This window comes from Protopterus annectens, chromosome 10.part0 (genome assembly GCF_019279795.1).
Source record: "Protopterus annectens isolate FY-2018-M chromosome 10.part0, PAN1.0, whole genome shotgun sequence".
Lineage (NCBI taxonomy): Eukaryota > Metazoa > Chordata > Ceratodontiformes > Protopteridae > Protopterus > Protopterus annectens.
In genome coordinates, this window is record NC_056744.1 from 1,516,465,616 (window position 1) to 1,516,484,991 (window position 19,376).

Sequence of the window (19,376 nt, forward strand, 5' to 3'; positions counted from 1 at the left end):
AATTACTACTAGATCTTGTGCTGAGGTCACTCCTTCAGGGACAGATAGGCTGCTCAAGGCTCCCCACTCCCACTGGTGAGCAAAGAAACTTCCTTCTATCCAAGTAAGACAATGGGCAACACAGGAACTATCCCAAAGTCCAGAATACAGCAAAGCCTGTATAATGGACTATTCTAGTCAAGAAAAGGCGGGAAAACAAGGATATTTTTTGTAGGAAACTATAGACAAATGCAGGGAAACAGCAGTATATTAAATGCACAGGCTAGCGCACTTGAGTGGGCGCCCTCAACAGTTAAATTAAACAATCTTTAACTTAAGTGCAGGTAATAAAAATGCTAAATACAGATAAAATAGCAGTTAAACTTCGTTTACAGCAAGAAAAGAAGGTTGCACAGGTAGAAACAGCAAAAATATACTTAAATCTGGAAAGTCGTCACTTTTTTCAGTTCTCTGCTGCTAGCACCACTCTACTCTGCAGGACCACGAGGAGCTGTTGCTGAGTAGTATAGTCGAAAAAAAATGCTCAGAGGCAGATTTTTATACAGGGAACTTCAAAAGAGCTAGAAATGGTCCAAAACGACCAATTACTACTAGATCTTGTGCTGAGGTCACTCCTTCAGGGACAGATAGGCTGCTCAAGCCTCCCCACTCCCACTGGTGAGCAAAGAAACTTCCTTCTATCCAAGTAAGGCAACATTACAATCTTGCTGCCCTTAACTTCAGGACAGGTACAAGAGAAACATTCTCATTTAATCCAGGTTCCCTGTAGGCTTCAAGGATAACCTGTATTGTTTTGTCAGAACCATCCTCTCTTGGTATGACTGCATTTTAAGCAATACAGATCTAGGCTTCATAGCGGAACTTAAATCAAGAACTTCTATGCAATGTGTCCTCTCAATAACAAAAACTCCAGTGGAACACCAGTCCAATTACTTATTTACGTCTTTATAAAGTTAGTATAGTCCACTCTAAAATTAAAGAAACGCTAAGACTTCATCCTGTCTTCTAGACTTACTATTTTCTTGAATGATTTCTTCATTTGATACCTCAAATCACCTGCCATTCTTTCCTTCACGTCTATTTCTGACTTCATCTTAGCAGTTCGTTTTTCCAACAGTTTTTCATTTATTCTTAGTCTTCCAAAGTCCGACTTATTTAAATAGTTCTAAGTGCATATGATCTATTTCTCTTCTAGAAATCATCTCATGCATTGTTTTTGAACAGAGGTCTTCTCCTTGTCGATCAGCCTAAGATTCTTCTTGTCTAGACGGTTTTCTTCTCTCTTTCTAATTAGCTCCCCCTCAGATTTTTTTTATTGTTTTGCTTACATTCATGCATCTCACAGCCAACAAATAAATTTATCCCAAATCTGTTACTTGTAACATCTTTTTCACACTGGGACAGCAATACTGACTGTGTTTCCTAGCTAGCCACCATCTTGGGAATCCACTATGCATCACAATTATGAACAACCCAATAAAGCTTTAACCTAAAAGGTCTGTAGTTCTACTTTAAGACATCTACTTACATTAAAAAAGGGAATTAAGGTACACAGAGTTATGTTCTGTGCAGCTTGGTTCACATATCAGCAGCAGTATTTTTCTTTTTTTTTTTTGTCTTGAGGGCAAATCTGCAATTTCACTTTCATCTTCCAGCTTAGACAGGGTTTTAGGGTAGTGATTCCAATTGTTCTTGAAAAATGACAATGCATATATGATGTGCGTAATGTGCTGATGCAGACAAAATGCACATGAATATAGCTATCTTCATCTTAAAACAAGTAAACCTGATCAGAAGAATCATACTCTGTCTCTTGCCTAGGCCTCTTATCAGGAGGGGGATGGGAGCCCCTGATCCCTCTTATCAGGAGGGGGATGGGAGCCCCTGATCAAAGTAATTAGGTCTTCGGCCATTTTAAGCATCTGTTTTTTAGGCATGGAAGTCTGAGTAGGAGAAGGCTGTACTTGTTCCTTTGTCTTTAGTGCTGCTTTAGTCTTTGTCTTTGAAGCTGAAGATGGCTTAATATAGAGTTGTGTAGGTCTGAAGACACCCTCAGAAGCAGATGCCTGCTCAGCGGCTCCGAGCCCATCTGAGGGAATGATTTCCAAGTGTTCAATACCTTGAGTATCCTGAGGCCCATTCGGCTCCACGTGGGAGTCGGAAGCAGCCTGTGACTCTGAGGTAGTGGGCGCCAGGGGCTGCGAAAGCACCTCACTGAGAACCGGTGACTGGCCTAGCAGAGGCTTCGTCATCGGTTTTGGACCTCGGATGCCTATCTTTTTCTTTGTCCTTGCGTTTTTTGTAAACTCCGGTTGTCGGCTGATCCGACGGCATTATATAATTAAATCTTCAGCCACAGTAATGGAATGTAAAACTGAACAGATGCTTGATAGTGCATTGGTTAAATCTAACACAAAACCGACAGCTAGCTATGATCGGGGCCTAGGCAAGGAATACAGTAAGAGTGAAAATCCTTATGAGGTATTTGCTTCCCACAAGTAATACAATTGTTAACTTTTTCTGACATCAGTCCGGAGCAAGAAAAAAAGTTTCCCCAATGGGGTACTTAGCTTTAATGAAGACTTCGGTTCTGAAATTCGAATATGAAAATCTCAGGAGTCTGCCGACCGGCACTTGCGAACTGCTTTTGCTTCAGGCACCGTGCGGCAAGAAAGACTGGGGAAAATGGCGTCAGCTGCATCTTTTATACCCCTGGCGCACCGACGTCAGGGAAGAGGCGACAGCAACCGAAGCCGGACCTAGACTTTGGAATTCTGGCCAACTGCGGGTAGCCTGCCAGCAGGATAACCCAAGAGTAATGACTGCAACAGTGAAACACGATGAACATCAAGTATGTGGATTTATTACATACTTAATATAATCTAGGTATGCCAATAGGATAAATATACCCAAAATTAAAGATTAAACATATACACATAGCAGTACTTATCCTAGAAAACCTTTAAATGGGTAATTAGCTTATCAAGCCAATATCACACTGGATGCAGTTAGCTTTTTTTTTTGCTGGCTTGGTTGTACCCTTTTCTTATTTGATTCATAAACAGATTTGAATATGACAGACTTTGTGTCCTTGAGTTGGGCAAATGCTTCTCCTCAAAAGTTTTGTACACCATGGCTTACACTTGATGGAACATCTCTTCTCTGACGATACTTCACCATTACTCTTTTTGGCCTGACATTTCATCGACTTTTCTTCTTTGTTGCAGATAATCTGTTTGCAGTTGTCATGCAGCTTGCACACTTTTGTATTGCTGTAACAAATGTTCTGATCGCTCAAAGCTGATCACCATGAGAGGAGTCCTTCAGAACTCCTGCAGACTGCATTACTTGCATTTTTAACTTGCTTTGACTCTTACTTTAATTTCTCTCGTCTCTTGTTTTGGTTCTGGTTATTATACCCGACCAACTCCATTTTACAGTATTACAGTTATTCCTCCTTACCAAGTTAATCCTTTAAGGAAGCTGGAACAATCATCTTCCCTAAAAGATGAGCACATTTTTTGCCTTGTGGAGCAGTCTCATCCTAGTACTGCCTTGTTTTACTGTGCCGTCTGCTCACAGAATTGCTACTAATATAGTCACATTTCTATGATAGCTATATGGGCAACTAAAATAACAAAGGAAAATCACTAAATCAATAAAAAAGGTGCATTAAATTTTGGGGCAAGGTTACAGATATATTTTATTGAAAAAAAATGTAATAAGTGAGAGAGAAGGGACTTAAGTTTTAAAGCAAAAAAGATTTATATCTGTTGGAGTTGGACTTAAAATGAGAAATAGCAATTACAGATTAATTAAAAACTTTCTCAAAGAATACGAGATCTACCAGCTGGTTTACAGAAGAGTTGACTCCCAGAATAAATTATAACACATTACAGACCAACAAGTTTCAGAGGCATTTAAAATTTAGATATCCATTTCAGTAAAGATGGTTATCAGATTTCACAAGCTGTTTAGGTCTTTGGTATGTGCCTGTTGCTTACTGTACTGTACTGCACCCTTCAGCCTTAGAGTCCTCATAGCTTTAAGGTACTCCCTTCAGACACCTTTCTTCCCTCATTTCTTCAATGCATTCTCTGAATATACTGTTGTCAACATCTTTTATTTTGTGTTTGTGTCCTTACACCGGTTATCTTCTGCTTCAGGAATTAAGGTTCTTTTTTTCCTCACCATAATTAAAACTTCATAAATACCCATGTGGGGCTTCTTTTCAAATATTGTCAGAGAATTCAGCTTCTCTCAGATGATAGTAAACTCAATCCAGACCAACTGTATGCTCATTTCTACTTGTGGTCTTTACAATATTCACTTAAATGTAGGAAGTCTGTAAGAGAGAACATCTCTCAGAATCATGAGTATTCATGAGTAACTCCAGCCTTACATCATTTCATCATTTTCTGAACACTGTCTGAAAAGTGAAGCCCATCTTTCATTGGTTCTTTGAGTATCAGTTCTTTAGGAGCAACTGCTCCAAATGTGGTGCTCTTCTTATGGTTTAAAATTTCCTTAAGGAAGAGTGTTACTTAAGGCTCAAGTCATGCAGCATGGTCACACTTTTTAGATCCTAACCTCAGCATATAAATTCCACCCCTTCTATTTCACCAGTTCTAACAGTGTAGTATCTTTAAAATGTTTCCTAACAACATCATGAAAATCGATTCTACAAAAGCAGAATGTATGAAAACTATTTTTTTAAGAGGGAGACTGTAACCTATGTCCCGCGCTTCTGCCAAGTAATACATGCTAACTTGAAAATCATTGCAATTTAGAGTACATGGTGTACTCTGAGGTAATGCAACTTCAAACTTCCCCCAAGTTTACATTTACAGAGCTGCAATTATGAGGATTGGAGTTAAGGTCCTTGGGAATTAGAACAAAGGACACAGTCTAATTTTAACTATGGCTTTACTGCAAGATGCATATAATTTTGGAGCCTTCAATGAGTCTGGAAGCTGGACTCCTACAACCATCTGTTAAACAAATTAATGGGATCAGAGGTCTTAGACTGGGCTGGACTCGCAGGATTTTTTCTGTTTAGACTGCATCCCTTTAGAACAGAAATTTCAAAAGTATTCTCTAATTTAAGTCACCCATGTTTACTTCCCTTGTTTTCCAGCTGTTGTATACACACTGATATGGTTGCGGTTTGTCCTGCAGCACATACACTGATGTCATTCAATCCAATCTGCAAGGAGACTTCTTTCAGATCCAGAACTGGTGGGCAGACAAAGGCCTTCAGATTAATTCCAACAAAGCCAAATAGTTTACACAGCTTCTACTAGATTCCTTTAATCTGCGTTTCTTTGACCCCTCTCAATATGCAAATGCATCAAGTTTTTAAAATATTTAGGCCTGTGGTTTGATCAGAGTTTGCTTTTCACCATTCACAAGGACTCTATACCAAAGTCTTCAACACAATTAACATCTCTTACAATGTCACCAATTCAATTAAAGTTAGGCTGGTCATCAGCAAAATGCATTTACTCCTAAAATGAGAAACACAAAATCTAAAAGACTACACATACCCACTGTAAGATCAGGCCTCACATATAGTTTTGTCAGAATAAAGTCTACATAAATGCAGTATTCTCTTTGAATAGGCCTAGAAATCCAGCCATATTAAATCAAGCCTATATTTAATTTTGTATTTCATATTTTTACACACAGTTTCAGTAAGTCAGGTTTCAACAGACAGAAATATTTCAGTGAAACAACCTTCAGGCCAAAGCACGGATAAGGTGAGACATGCTAACAAAATGCGTTGAACAATTTGTTGTGTGTCAAAGACCTTGTGGAGATACAAGCAGGAATTTCGGAGAGAGTCACCTGCATTATTATTTAGATGCTAGAATGCGTGGGAACCAAGGTTAAGGTGGTGTATAAAATGGGACAAGAAATTTACAGAGATTTGGTATTAAGATAGATACTTTCAAGATAGAAGTCAGTTCAGAAGGCCTGAGTCATAGAAACTACAGATAACAGTTCTGGGTTCAGAATTGTAAAAGAAAATAGTTTCAGTTATACAATTACAGAACAGTTCACTTCAGTCTTAAGATGTACTGAAATCTGAATATTCAGTTTGTGATCTACATTCACAAACGCTTTTGTACGATTCAGTTCAACAGCACAGTCATTTGTGACGGTTTTGGTAATATATGAATACATCTACCTCCACTGCATGCTGCCAACATGTTACACAAAAAAAAAAAGAAGGCATCTCACATCCAGTAAATTGAGACTTTTTCTGAAAGCTCCAATAAGAGATTTGACAATTTTTCAGTACAGCCACAGACGTATGTTTTATTTCTCCCTTCTTAACAAAATTATTAGCCAGCAAACAAAAATATCACTGTACTTTTTGCAAGTTGACAAACTGTCTCTCTATTATATTGGTTAACTGGGGACTGATAAAAGGACTTTTTTTTACAGCCACACCCCGGGCCATTTGGCACAAAATATACATAAAGTACAACAGCAATACCAACCTGTAATATAGGATTCCAATAAACAATAATGGCAAACAGTAAAACTGTTGTTTGTAGGAGCAATCCAGCAAGTTACAACAAAATGTAATTACATACTGACAGAGCAAGCAATAACATATAAACTGCACTGTGACAACTACATAAGAGATTCTGCCTCAAGGCCCAGGATTTGACTGAAAAGGTCTCTGCACCTGCTCATGCAGGTGGTTAACAAACTAACAATAACAATAAAACCCTGCTTTTGGGAACAAGACTGCAAGCAGTGACTGAATGTAATAGTATACTGATATTGTAATCAATAACATACTCATAGCAACATTTGATAGACATATATGTACATACACACTATATATATATGTACATACATACATACACACTATATATATATATATATATATATATATATATATATATATATATATATATATATAAAAAGAGAGAATGTTTGATAAACAAAGTAAGGGGCAACAGTACATCTCCCCACAGGAACAAGAAATAGCTGAACAAGTCAAAGAGCCATTAAACTAATCAAGAGATACGCTCAGTAATGTAGAAGCGATTTAACCATTGTCCCTAATGCAGCTACATTTGCACTCATTTTTAACATAAGCAAGCATTTTTTTTTTCAAACTAGCAGAAGCTTGTTAATTAAGCTGGCAGATAAGCAGTTCCAAGAAGCCGATGCTATCTTAGAAAAGGTTTTTCTTTGTTCATAGGTTCATACTAGGCTATCTGCCCTAGGGCATTTATAAGCCTAGCCAGAGTTTGGCGTTCGCCACCCATTTTAAATTAATTCTGCTATGCCCTTTTTCGAGGTTAGTATACTGTGCCTCTGTCTAAACAGTGACACAGAAGTGATACCTGGGGTAAACCTACGATCTCCCATCCACTCATCAACATTCCTCTTGAAGAGAGTCAATGAGGGACTCTGCCTAACCTGGACTGGGATTTTATTCCAGAGTGAAGGGAGCTTCTGGGTTCTGGGTTATGAATCTGTCCCTCCAGCATGTCCTATTTATTTCAGTGCTGAGGTTCAAGTCTCTAGAGCGCGTAGCTCAATGGGATTTGGATTTTCTGAGGTGCAGCATGTCCACTAATTCCGGGTTGGACATGGCTTTATACGTCAGGCACAGATCGCCTCTGAACAGGCGGTATGCCACTGTAGAGCTGGAGTTTCTTTTTTTAAGCAGCATATGCATCTGTTTTTTGAGCCCTTTTTGGTTGGTGAGGTCTTTTTGGGGTCTTTCCAGTTGCTGCAGTGTCTGGTAAGGTACATCCCAAAAGGGCATTGTACTCAATTATGGGCCTGATGAGGGATGAGTAAAGAGGCACGATGACCTCCCTGATCTAGCTGTGAATCCCTTCATGATTAGGTGGGCTATATAAAATGTTTTTCTAACCACTTTGGCCACGTGGTTGTCAAATGAGAGACTGCTATCAACTTGGGTCCCCAGGTCCCAATTACTTCTTCTGTACTTAATGGATTACCACCTATGTGGTAATTTGTGGGCACTTTGTTTTTGCCAAAAGGGGATGACTATACACTTTTTGGCATTTAGCTTGAGGCCATGGCTCTGGCACCAGTTGTCTGTTTCTATGAGGCCCTTTTGGAGGATGCTTGTGTCGGCTGGAGAGTCTATTATGGCACCCAGTTTGCAGTCATCTGCGAACTTGGTCAGCCACAGTCCTTCCGTGTTGGCCTGTACCTCCGAGAAATATATACCGAACAAGAGAGGTCCCAGGACTGAGCCTTGTGGGACACCACTTGTAACTGGTTTGGAGTCTGACATGGCTCCAGCAATTCTAACCATGTGGGTTCTGTCCTTGAGCCAGTTTGCAATCCATCTAGTGACATAGGGGTTTATATTTAAGCTGGTGAGCTTATCTATAATGCCCGAGTGGGGTATTGTATCGAAGGCTTTATGCGAGGTCCAGGTAGGCTGTGTGGACCACCTTCCCTCGCCAATGGCCTTGGTGACTGTTTCAAAGAAATCAACCAGGTTTAAGAGGCAGGATCTGCCCTTAACAAAGCCGAACTGGGTAGGATCCAGTGTCTGTAGGTCCCCAATATCTTTATTTATGAGGTCCATGATGATCCTTTCCATAGCTTTGCAGACCAAGCTAGTCAGGCTTATGGGGCGATAGTTTCCAGGATCTGTTGAGGCACCACCTTTATGGAGAGGGACCACTGTTGCTGTGCGCCACTCTTTGGGCACATATCCTGTAGTAAGACTGAGATTGAACAGTAGTTTTATGTTTGGGTTTAGCTCTTCTTGGAGTTCATGTAGGATGTAGCCCGGGACACTGTCTGGTCCCATTGATGCTGTGTTTTTTGCTTTGGAGAGGGCGGCTCTTACCTGAGCATCTGAGATGTCAGGGGGGCAGCACTCTGCTGGGATAGATATTTGCCCTTTTGGTGGGGAAGGAGTTTGCGCTGAACCTGTCAGCTAGGATGTTGGCAATGTCTGTGGGTTCAGTGTATTTTTTGTCATTTTGGACCAATTCTGAGCATATCTGGGAATTACCACCCAGGTTCCTAACATAACTAAAGAAAGCCTTGGGATTATCCAGTGTCCTGTGCAATTTTTCTCTCGAAGCTGGCCTTAGACAATTTTATGAGTGCCCGTAGTTTTTTTGCTAACACTGATCACTGATGCCTTCCCTTTTTGGGATTTTGCTCTATCATTTAGTAGCTTCCTCCTTCTATTGTATAGTTTGTTTATGGCTGGGGTCCACCAGACAGGACGTCTGCCTTTAGAGGATTGGGTCTTGGTTTTATTTGGGATCACATGATCCATGCATTCCTGAAGGTGTTCATAGAATGCGTTTATAAAGGATTCTGCGGTCTGGGCCGTATTTTCCACAGGCTGGGGGCTTTGAAGGATTCCACCTCGGTTTTGAGGAGTGTGAAATTTGCTTTAGAGAAGTTTTTCACTGTGGTTTTCTGGGCAGGGGGTGGGGTCGGGATGTGAATATCCAGTGAGATTAGTTTATGGTCTGATCTTACCAGTGAGGGATACACTTCTGGTCTGGAGCATAGAGTCCCCATGTTGGTGATGATCTTTGTTAAAGCTAAAGCTTTATTTTCATTTGTTAACTGCTCCCCTTGTATGACTTTCAGCCTCAGTGGATAACTGCTCCCCTTGTATGACTTTCAGCCTCAGTGGATAACTGCTCCCCTTGTATGACTTGCAGCCTCAGTGGATATCAACAAACACAATGAAAATAGTTTAAATCAAGTAATTAAAGACAATTATGTGCCATATCAAGTATTAGGACACATTACATTACAAATACTCTTGCGTCAACATAAGACATATCACCTAAAGGGTCTATATTACTAAATCGAAAAGACCTACAACAGAATGGCATTTACATCGAAAATGTAATTTATCAAAGTTGCTCTTGTGGGAGTCTGTGACCCCCTCCCCCGCTAATTATATATACCAACTCCAAGATCGCACTACTGTGAGGAAAAGGGCAAATTTTCCAATCTTCACTGTACCACAATCTCACTATAAACACCTCGATGAACAGCAGTTCGATGTGAAATGCCATTCGATTACATGACTTGTCAGTTTGGTGATATAGACCCTCACCTAACCTATCTCCTTTCCAAGTCTCTTCTCCTCTGTCAAGATTCACTGAAGATTGACCCACTTTAGAAACTAACGTAAACATTGTACCTTCCACTCTGATTGTACATTGCACTGTGCTTAGTCACTAGAATATATCTATCCAGTTATTTCTATGTAATTAGTCTGAACTACTCTGTTATTGTTTACATTTCTGTATTTCTTGTTTGTTAAACATTTTGCACTTCCCCTGGGCTGAAATTGGTCAATACTGATCAGTGCTCTAAACCTGGTAAACAAACAAACAAGCAAACAAGCAAACACGTGTAAAAATGCAAAATACAAATTATTAATACAAATGAAGAGCCCAGAGAGGTCTAAGAAAGCACTATCTGCCTGCCTGACTTCTTAGCAAATACTTATTTTGATGATACCCATGTGCACTGATTTAAGTGGGCAGTAGCCTTCATACATCCGGGTTTTGAGTAGGAAAAGTGGCCTTAGGTGTAAACAGGCAGAGAATGCACATTTTCAGTGGCGATATAACAATGCTTGGTATTATTTTAAAGAGTAACATTACTTAAGACTTAAATCAAGTAGGGGAATCCTCAGTCACTAAAACACTCAGAACACTCCAAAGACAGAGGATGCAAACAACTCCAGTAGTTGCACAGTCACAAAATAATCCCAAACGAATAAATGGCAGGCACTTCTGGTATTTAACGCCACTACTTTATTATGTACGTTTTCGTCAAAACACTTCATCAGAAATGAACACCAGGACTAAAATCACACCCTTTTTTTTATATCTACAATCAAATTGAATAATTAGTAGACTTAAAACTATTAGCAACATAAGGAACATTTAAAGAGACAGAACAAAAAGAAGCATATTAGACTCCATGCAAACAAAGCACTGAAGTAAACGGTCATCTATTCTCATTTAAAAACATGTAGTGCAACCTTAAACCTTATTGTTCCAAATATTACTAAATGTATAATTATTTTATTAAAATTGTAAAAACAGATTTTTTTTTTTAAAATATATATACGTATTACACAATCTGCACATTACAATCTTGCTGCCCTTAACTTCAGGGCAGGTAAAAGAGAAACATTCTCATTTAATCCAGGTTCCCTGTAGGCTTCAAGGATATCCTGCCAATATAACTCACGGTACTCAATTCTTGTGTCCCACTGACCACCTCTCACATCACAGGGAAATTATTCTAACACATAAAAAGAAAAAAACAGCCTGATCACAAACCGAAGTGTGTTTATATAGGGCATTGTTAACATTTTGGTTGCGAATGTCCCTAGTGTGCTCATATATTCGTCTCTTTAGCTTTCTCTCCATTTTATCAATACAGAAAGCGGGACAGGATCCACACTTAGCTATGTATACCAGACCCATAGAGTCACATGAAGAATGGCTGGTTGCAGCTATACATTTGCTACATGCTTCTAAAGTCACCACTTCACCTTGTGCTATCAGAGGACACTGGGGGCATCTACCACATTTATATGTCCCTAATTTACAATGATTAGTCCTATTTGAAAAGTTTCTATCAAATTTTTAATATTTAGACCCTTTCTAAAAGTACAAGTGAGAGAAGTATCCTCGACTCCTTTAAGGAGAATCGACCCCAATCACTATTCAAAATATCTCTAATAACAATTGCGTCCCCACTAAAATCAGTGGTAAAGGAAGACTCGTAATTCTTACTTACAAGTGCAGTATCAGTACTTGGCCCAATGGACCTCCCTATTACCACACTGTCCATACCTATTAGAGGGCAAAGTCTACTTTGCCTGCCCTCTTTCACATCCTTAGCAAACTGTTCTATCAATCCGCTAGGATAACCCCTCTCAGTGAACATTTCTTTTAACTTCAATACCTCTAAGTCAAAGTCACTGTCCTCGGAGGTCATATAACTAGCTCTCACCAGCTGACCTTTCACTATACCTTTTTTCTGACTAAAAGGGTGGGCACTTTTAAAGTGGAGGAAAGAGTCAGAATATGTATCTTTCCTAAAAAATGTTGATTTAAAGCCACTTGATGTTTTTACAATAGTGATATCTAAATAATTTAAGTTCTCTAGCACAATGATAGGTAAACTTAAAAAAAAATTGTGCTCTTGGAAGCATAATCCAAAAATTCCTTCCGTCTATCCTCTGTATCCTTCCAAAAGATGACTATGTCATCCAAAAACTAAACCGTCTGTAGATGAACCAACAATCTTTGAATGGGGACTCAACACATATTTTCACTCCCAGTGCATAAGGGCAAGGTTAGCCTATACTGGAGCGCATCTAGCACCCATAGCAACCCCACTAATTTGATGGAAAAATTTGTCCTCAAAAAACAAAAAATTATTGTTAAGCAACAGATCCATCAACTCAACACATGTTCAAAATTCATTGAAACAGTTGGGGATGTAGGAATTCTGACTCAATACACCTTAACATGTCCCACGAATCCCTTAAAACAAATTGGTCTCGTTGAGGGATGCGTTTCAACTTTACATCAAGGTATTTTGCTAAGGGGGCAGTAATGGATCTTTCAGCCGTCACTAAAGGCCTAAGTGGAGGATCATTTGTGTCCTTATATACTTTGGATATCCCAAATATAGAGGGAACCTGGGGTTTGTCATTGGTTAAAAATTCAAGAGTACCTGTATCAATCAAACCTTCAAACATTAAATCATTCAAAGCTGGTGGGTAATACTGATTTCATTCTTGGATGCCCTGGTATACTTTCCTGGTTCCCCAAGAATATCTAGCATTTTTGCATTGTAAATAGTGGTGTCCATGAAAACCGTACCCCCCTAGTCTGGTTTCATAACCCTTACATACTTATTGTGCCTAATGTAATTCAATAGACTGTACTCCTCAGTGGTGAGATTAGGTGAAAATCTGTTGTTCAGTTTAGCCATCCTAAGTTCTTTCTCTACCATCAACTGAAAATTTTTCAACTGAGGGTGGGCGGAGGGTTAAAAATACTTTTTCTCTTAAGACCTTCATAGGCCAGTCTATGTTTTGTTTCACCCATCATTATTTCAAAATTTTTCTTCCGCAGAAACATTTTAAGATCAATAATTACTCTACTAATGTCTGACTTCCGCTTGGGGACAAAACTGAATCCCTTAGAAAAGTCTCATTAATGTCCAGACTATTATAATTAAATATGTTGTATCCCCTGCAGGTACATATAGGCCCCTCTTGTGTAAAAAAGACTGAAGGTTTAAGTCTAGTGTTTCATTTAATACTTCCTGTTGCCTTTCCTCCTGGTCCAACCCGTGTTGTTGCCCCTGCCCCTCCAGTAGTAACTGTTGGAATACTTGTTCTAGAGCCTCTCAGACCTCCTAAGGGGTGGGTACTCCACAGGTTCCGGATAGTTTAAACTAGGCTCAATTTCGAGATGGCACTACTGTGAGGAAAGGGCAAATTTTCCAATCTTCACTGTACCACAATCTCACTATAAACACCTCGATGAACAGCAGTTCGATGTGAAATGCCGTTCGATTACATGACTTTTCAGTTTGGTGATATAGACCCTCACCTAACCTATCTCCTTTCCAAGTCTCTTCTCCTGTCAAGATTCACTGAAGATTGACTCACTTTAGAAACTAACGTAAACATTGTACCTTCCACTCTGATTGTACAAATATATCTATCCAGTTATTTCTATGTAATTAGTCTGAACTACTCTGTTACTGTTTACATTTCTGTATTCTTTGTTTTGGGAAATGTTTTGCATTTCTCCTGGACGGAGTGTAAAATTGGTCAATACTGATCAGTACTCTAACCTGGTAAACAAATAAATAAACATGTAAAAATGCACAATGCAAATTGTTAATACAAAAATCAAGAGCCCATAGAGTTCTAAGAAAGAGCAGTATCTGCCTGCCTGACTTCTCAACAAGTAGTTATTTTGATAATACGCACGTGCATTGTTTTAACAGTGGGCAGTAGCCTTCATACATCAGGGTTTTGAGGAGAAAAGTGGCCTTAGGTGTAACAGGCAGATAATGCACATTTTCAGTGGCAATATAATGATGTTTGGTATTACTTGAAAGAGTAACATTACTTAAGACTTAAGACGTGGCGTGTGTGATAAGTACTGTGATCTGTAGTGTGTAAGTCCAGATAGGTAGGGGCTCTAATCTCACTCTGGCCCACTTGCTTTGTGTGTGTATCTATACCTCCTCAAAGAGCAAGTGCGAATATCACACTGACTTCAAAACTGGCATTGCTTTACATGTTTCAGGGGCATTGGGTACTGACTTGTCTAAACATGGGTTAAACACTTGGCTAGGCTTATAAGGGCCTCAGGGCAAACCGCCTAGTAACGTCATATGATCACAGTAATTTGTTTTCAGCGATTTTTAAGAAGCGTGTACTATTAGGAGAGAACAGGGAGATCGGCATACTGTACTCATCTAGGAAGTAACACATTGATGGCTATTGAGCTTTTTGCTTTGCATTAAGTAGAAATGAGACTTTTTGTTAAATTCAGAAGTGTGCCTTACACTGCCTTAATGCTCTGACATACACGTGTTTCTTCCTACAGCATTGCTCTCTATGGCACTGGCTTTAAAGCCTTGTGAACCTCCTTACTATCTTGAACCATGGTGCTGCTGTCTTAAAACTAGTCACCTACATTTTGTTATATAAGCAACATTACTGTTTTGTTAATATCTGTACCTGATTATGTATTTCAAACAATTTGCTCTTCCATGTTCTTTATGAACCAGGAAACAGAGGATTATAAATCTACACTCTGGGTCTTGTGAAACAATTTTAATGTACTTATGGTTATGTCTGACCCTGCCCTAATCTGTAGCTGAAAAATGGTCTTCAGTCTAGCCTACTAACTAGCTTATAAAATATGAAAAGACCATCCATTCACAACCCCCCTTTACCCATTTTTGCATATTGGGATGGGGTGTCACTTGCGCAGTGCAGTCATCTACAGCCAAGGTTGACACTGCTGGATGGTTAGCCCTGCCACAGTAGTTCTTCCATACACATTCACACATACGGCCAATTTAGAGTGCAATTTAGAGTGCACAATCCACCTACTGCATGTCTTTGGAATTTGGGAGGAAACCAGAGCACCGGATGGAAACCAACACGAACACAGGAAGGTCATGCAGACTTGGCATAGAAGGCACCCCAGCTGAGAATCAAACTGGGTAAAATGAACACACATAAATCAATAATACTTTTAGAATTTGAAAAAAATAAAGTAGGATAGTATCATTTGACAGTTGGAAAAACTTTGCATACTCTAAATCAATAACTTATTTGAATGTAATATGCCATCTATTTTCCTACAATAAGACAGAAAACTGCTCAAAACACTCAGTTCATAAACGAGAAAATGAATAAACAGACAGAGCGTCACTGAAACTCTCAAAACTGATAATTTCCTAGGGCTGCTAACCAAATAAGGATGTACACCTCTGATTTTTTTTAAACACTCTTTTCATCTGCACACCTGACCATCATTGCTAGATACAACTACCAGTACTTCCTCCAAATCAGAGTTGTGGCCAGCAAGGAGAATAAGGCATCATAGACAGAATCGCACTTCTGCCAAAGATGTATTTCTATTTTGCTTCCCTCTTCCAGCACATGTCCAGTAACACCACAGGTAAGGAACATGCAATGGACTGTGTTTTGCTTCCATGAAGGAAATGATATCTGAAGGACACCCCATTCACCCTCAGGCAGCACTTAATGGTTGTTTCCCCAGTCTCCCCCAGAGGAAATAAAACAGTGGCATGTGCCCCCTTCCCTCTTCACCCCAGCATGGGTATACTCATCCATCCTGCCCTTAAACACCAATGTCTTTTGGCTTTTCCCGGTTAAGGGTTGCCACAGCGGATCACCAGTCTGCAGACTGACTGGCAGTGTTTTTTTACGGTGCCGAGTTGTCAGCCCGGTGCCAAACTTTCAAGGAAGGCACACCCACAAGCACCTACCTGCATGTCTTTAAAGCTCACTGAGCCACAGGAAGGAAAAGCAGACTCCGCAAAGAAGGAACTCCAGCAGAGAACTGAACCAAAGAACCTCTTGCTGTGTGGAGACAATGCTAACTGCTACACCACTGTGGCGCTCCCAGCACCATCGACACCAGTGTTGATAAATCAAAGCCAGGTCACTCAGGCCACAGTCAGGGCTTTACACTGTACACCACAGTAGTGTCTCCACCTCCCCTGAATGCTAACCTATTCAACATCAGGAGAAGTTACTAGTTTCTAAGACTTCACTATTTAAATCACATCAGTACAAAATGCTGCACATTCCCAAAGAAATTCACACAGAAGAAATATATTCTCACCTGGGGAGACAACAGATTTCATTTCTTTCCAGGTAGCATACAGTAAAGGACCTCGGAATTCTCCCAGAAACTCTGCATTTGACACCAAACCACATGTCAGCTTATGGTTTACCTGCAACCTCTCACTACAGGACCTATAGAGATGGAAAAACATATTTGTGCTGTCAACAACTGGACAATCTTCACCTATGTACAGTAGCAAATAACCTGAAAGACCACTGGAATGCTCAGCAAGGGGAATCTAAACGGGTTAATTTTTGCCGGGAGAGGGCTGATTAACAGTTTGGGATATTAACGTGCATACTTGTTTTGAATCTGGACACCACTATAGTCTTAATGTCTGATGCATCCAGAAACATCTGAGTCAAGGGTTCTATCATGGAATGCTCAAATTTAAACTATGCTGATCTACAGCTACTGAAATGGAGTGTAGACTGCTGCTGAGGACACAGGAAGGATAAGGATTCTGGGAAAAAGTCCTCACCAATAAAGCACAGCAGCATACATGAAGAACAGAATCCCCCAGTGGGAGAGAAGAACACCTCTGAAATGGTGGCAGCAAGGATACTTCCAGCCTTAAATAAAATAAAACAAGCAAAAATCACTTTCACATGTGGCCATAACTTCAAGTTTATTATTCAAAACAATGCTACAGAAGCAACAGGATGGCTTCATTCTGGAGGGACAGCTTCTCTGAAAGAAGACATGAAGATACCTGTAAAGGTCTATAACTACTATATACTAAAAAGGGGCTGCAGGGAAAAGAGAGAGAGAGAGAAAGAGAGAAACATAAAACTTATACATACGTGTCAGAAAAGTCTTTGATTCCCTGCATTAAAAATGAGAGAAAGGGAGAAAAAAATTAAATACTGATTTTCGCAACTTAACAAGCAATCTGTGCAGTAATTAATTTCAAGCAACTCTTAACACATTATGAATAAAAACAGCTTCTTTAAATTCAACAATCTACTCAGTCTTTTTAATTAATAAGCTCTGCCTCAACCTGTATTTTAGTTCCTCGCTCTACTGTTAAGTGATCTTGACCTTTTCCAGTATTGGCAAGTTATCATAATAATTCAAATTACAGTAGAACCATTAACATTCTTCATGAAAACAAAGCAATGGTATCCTGTGAATCTGTTCATACATTAAAGAATCAGTGCATCTTTTGTTGTATAGTTACTGGAGATAATAAGGTAAAAGATGACAGCGCTAATGAAAGACGGCTATCTGCATTATAATTCTAAGAATCCAAAGTTCTACTTTAGGTAGGTTAGACAGAACAGTAGTTTTACATTCAATAATCACGTAACAGATGCTTTGGATGTCATGGAATCTATGCCTCAGCATTTCAATGGAAGTTGTACAAATCAAGCCACCACAATTATCAGTTTATATTTAAGATAAAATCAACAGGGTTTAAAAATGAGGAATAAAGCCCTAGAGGCAGGCCTGAACATAAACAGTGAATTAAAGCTGGGTAGAACAACTAATTAAATCATCAAGATCTATAGTTTACTTACACACAGATAACAGAACTACTAAAAAAGACTGTGGGAGAATAGTTGAAAAATAAATGAAAGTGGGAGTATCTTCAATAAAGTTCTACAGACATCTTAATCAGTTAAGCTGTACAAAGGTCTTGGAGAAACGTACACATAATTCTTTAAGCTAAGAACAGATACTATACTTGACTGCAGCCAAAACAGCTTGCGCAAAATTTATCACAATGTGGATTATATGAATTAACTAACATGAGCAAATGTTCACTATGTTTACAATTTAGTAACCATGGAAAGGGTACGTCTAATTTTGACCTAAAGAAAGAATCCAGCTTATAGTGCTTTATAAAAATATTTACACATGACCAAGCTGCTGGTTCTAGAATGTTTCTAGAATCCAACCCTTTCCAAAAAAGCCACAGATGAAATCAAGGACCTGGTAAAATGGGCCTTGATCCTGCCTGAAATAGTTTTGTTGTGGTTGAGTATAACACAAAGGGTAATAGCCTTAGGCAGCCATTTGGAAATAGTTTGTTTGAACAGATGTTGTCCCTCCTATTACTTCAACAAGAAATTAACAATTGATCTGAAAGATTTAATTCTGTCAAAATAGTGCCAGAGTTATCTGTGGACATTCAAGATATTGGGTACCATTTTCTCCCTCATTTTTAGGTACAGGAAAAAAAAAACAGAGAGATGGATAGTTTGGCTTACAGCGAACTTAGATATCAGATTTCAGAGCTAGTCCTTCTTTTATGCCTAAAGAAACCATGTCTCTGTGGAAAATGAGAACTCAGATACTCTTCTTACAGAGATCAGAGCAATCAGTAAAGCTGTTTTCCATGTTAAAAACTTCAAGTCAGCCAGATTAGCTGGTTCAAAAGGATTTAGTGCTAGCTTTTCCAATACAAAATTAAGAGCCCAAGGAGGGGACACTGGTTTTCTTGAAGGCCTCTTATGGAAAACCCCTTTCAAAAACATTTTGACATGAGACTGCATTGCAACAGGAGGATCCATGGGAAGACATGTTAAAATAGCCAATAAATTAACCTTGATGGAGAAATAAGAAAGGCAGTAGTATAGTAACTCGCACAAATATTGTAAAACCAGAGAACAACTATCCCTGAATGGGTACTGGTTATCTTCTTAGCACCAAATAGAAAACCTTTTCTATTTGCAAATATATGACTTAGCAGGATTTCTTGCCGCCATTAGTACCTGCTGCACATCCTCAGAAAACAGGTGCCTAAAGGGAATTAAGACCTTATCATCGAAACAGTCAGTTGAAGTTGATTGGGGTTGGTGTGTATCAAAACCCCTTGATCTTCTGTGAGTAGAGCCATTCTATGAGGAAGCTTGTGATAACTACCCATGGCTATTTCCAAAAGAAGGAAGAACCACTGTTGTTTGGGCCAGAAGGTAGCCACCACAATGATCTTAGCAG

General features: G+C 39.3%; 1 protein-coding gene across 2 annotated transcripts in view; it reads right to left on the reverse strand.

Moving 5' to 3' along the window:
• The window catches only part of LOC122813701 (nuclear factor 7, ovary-like), a 181,163-nt gene that overhangs the window by 81,520 nt on the left and 80,267 nt on the right, over positions 1-19,376 (reverse strand). For both annotated transcript variants that reach the window (XM_044086154.1, XM_044086155.1), the window contains exons 4-5: positions 17,237-17,259; positions 16,431-16,564 (exon numbers count right to left, since the gene is read on the reverse strand). In XM_044086154.1, the coding sequence (XP_043942089.1) occupies positions 16,431-16,564; positions 17,237-17,259 (157 nt within the window). The remainder of the gene's footprint in view (positions 1-16,430; positions 16,565-17,236; positions 17,260-19,376) is intronic.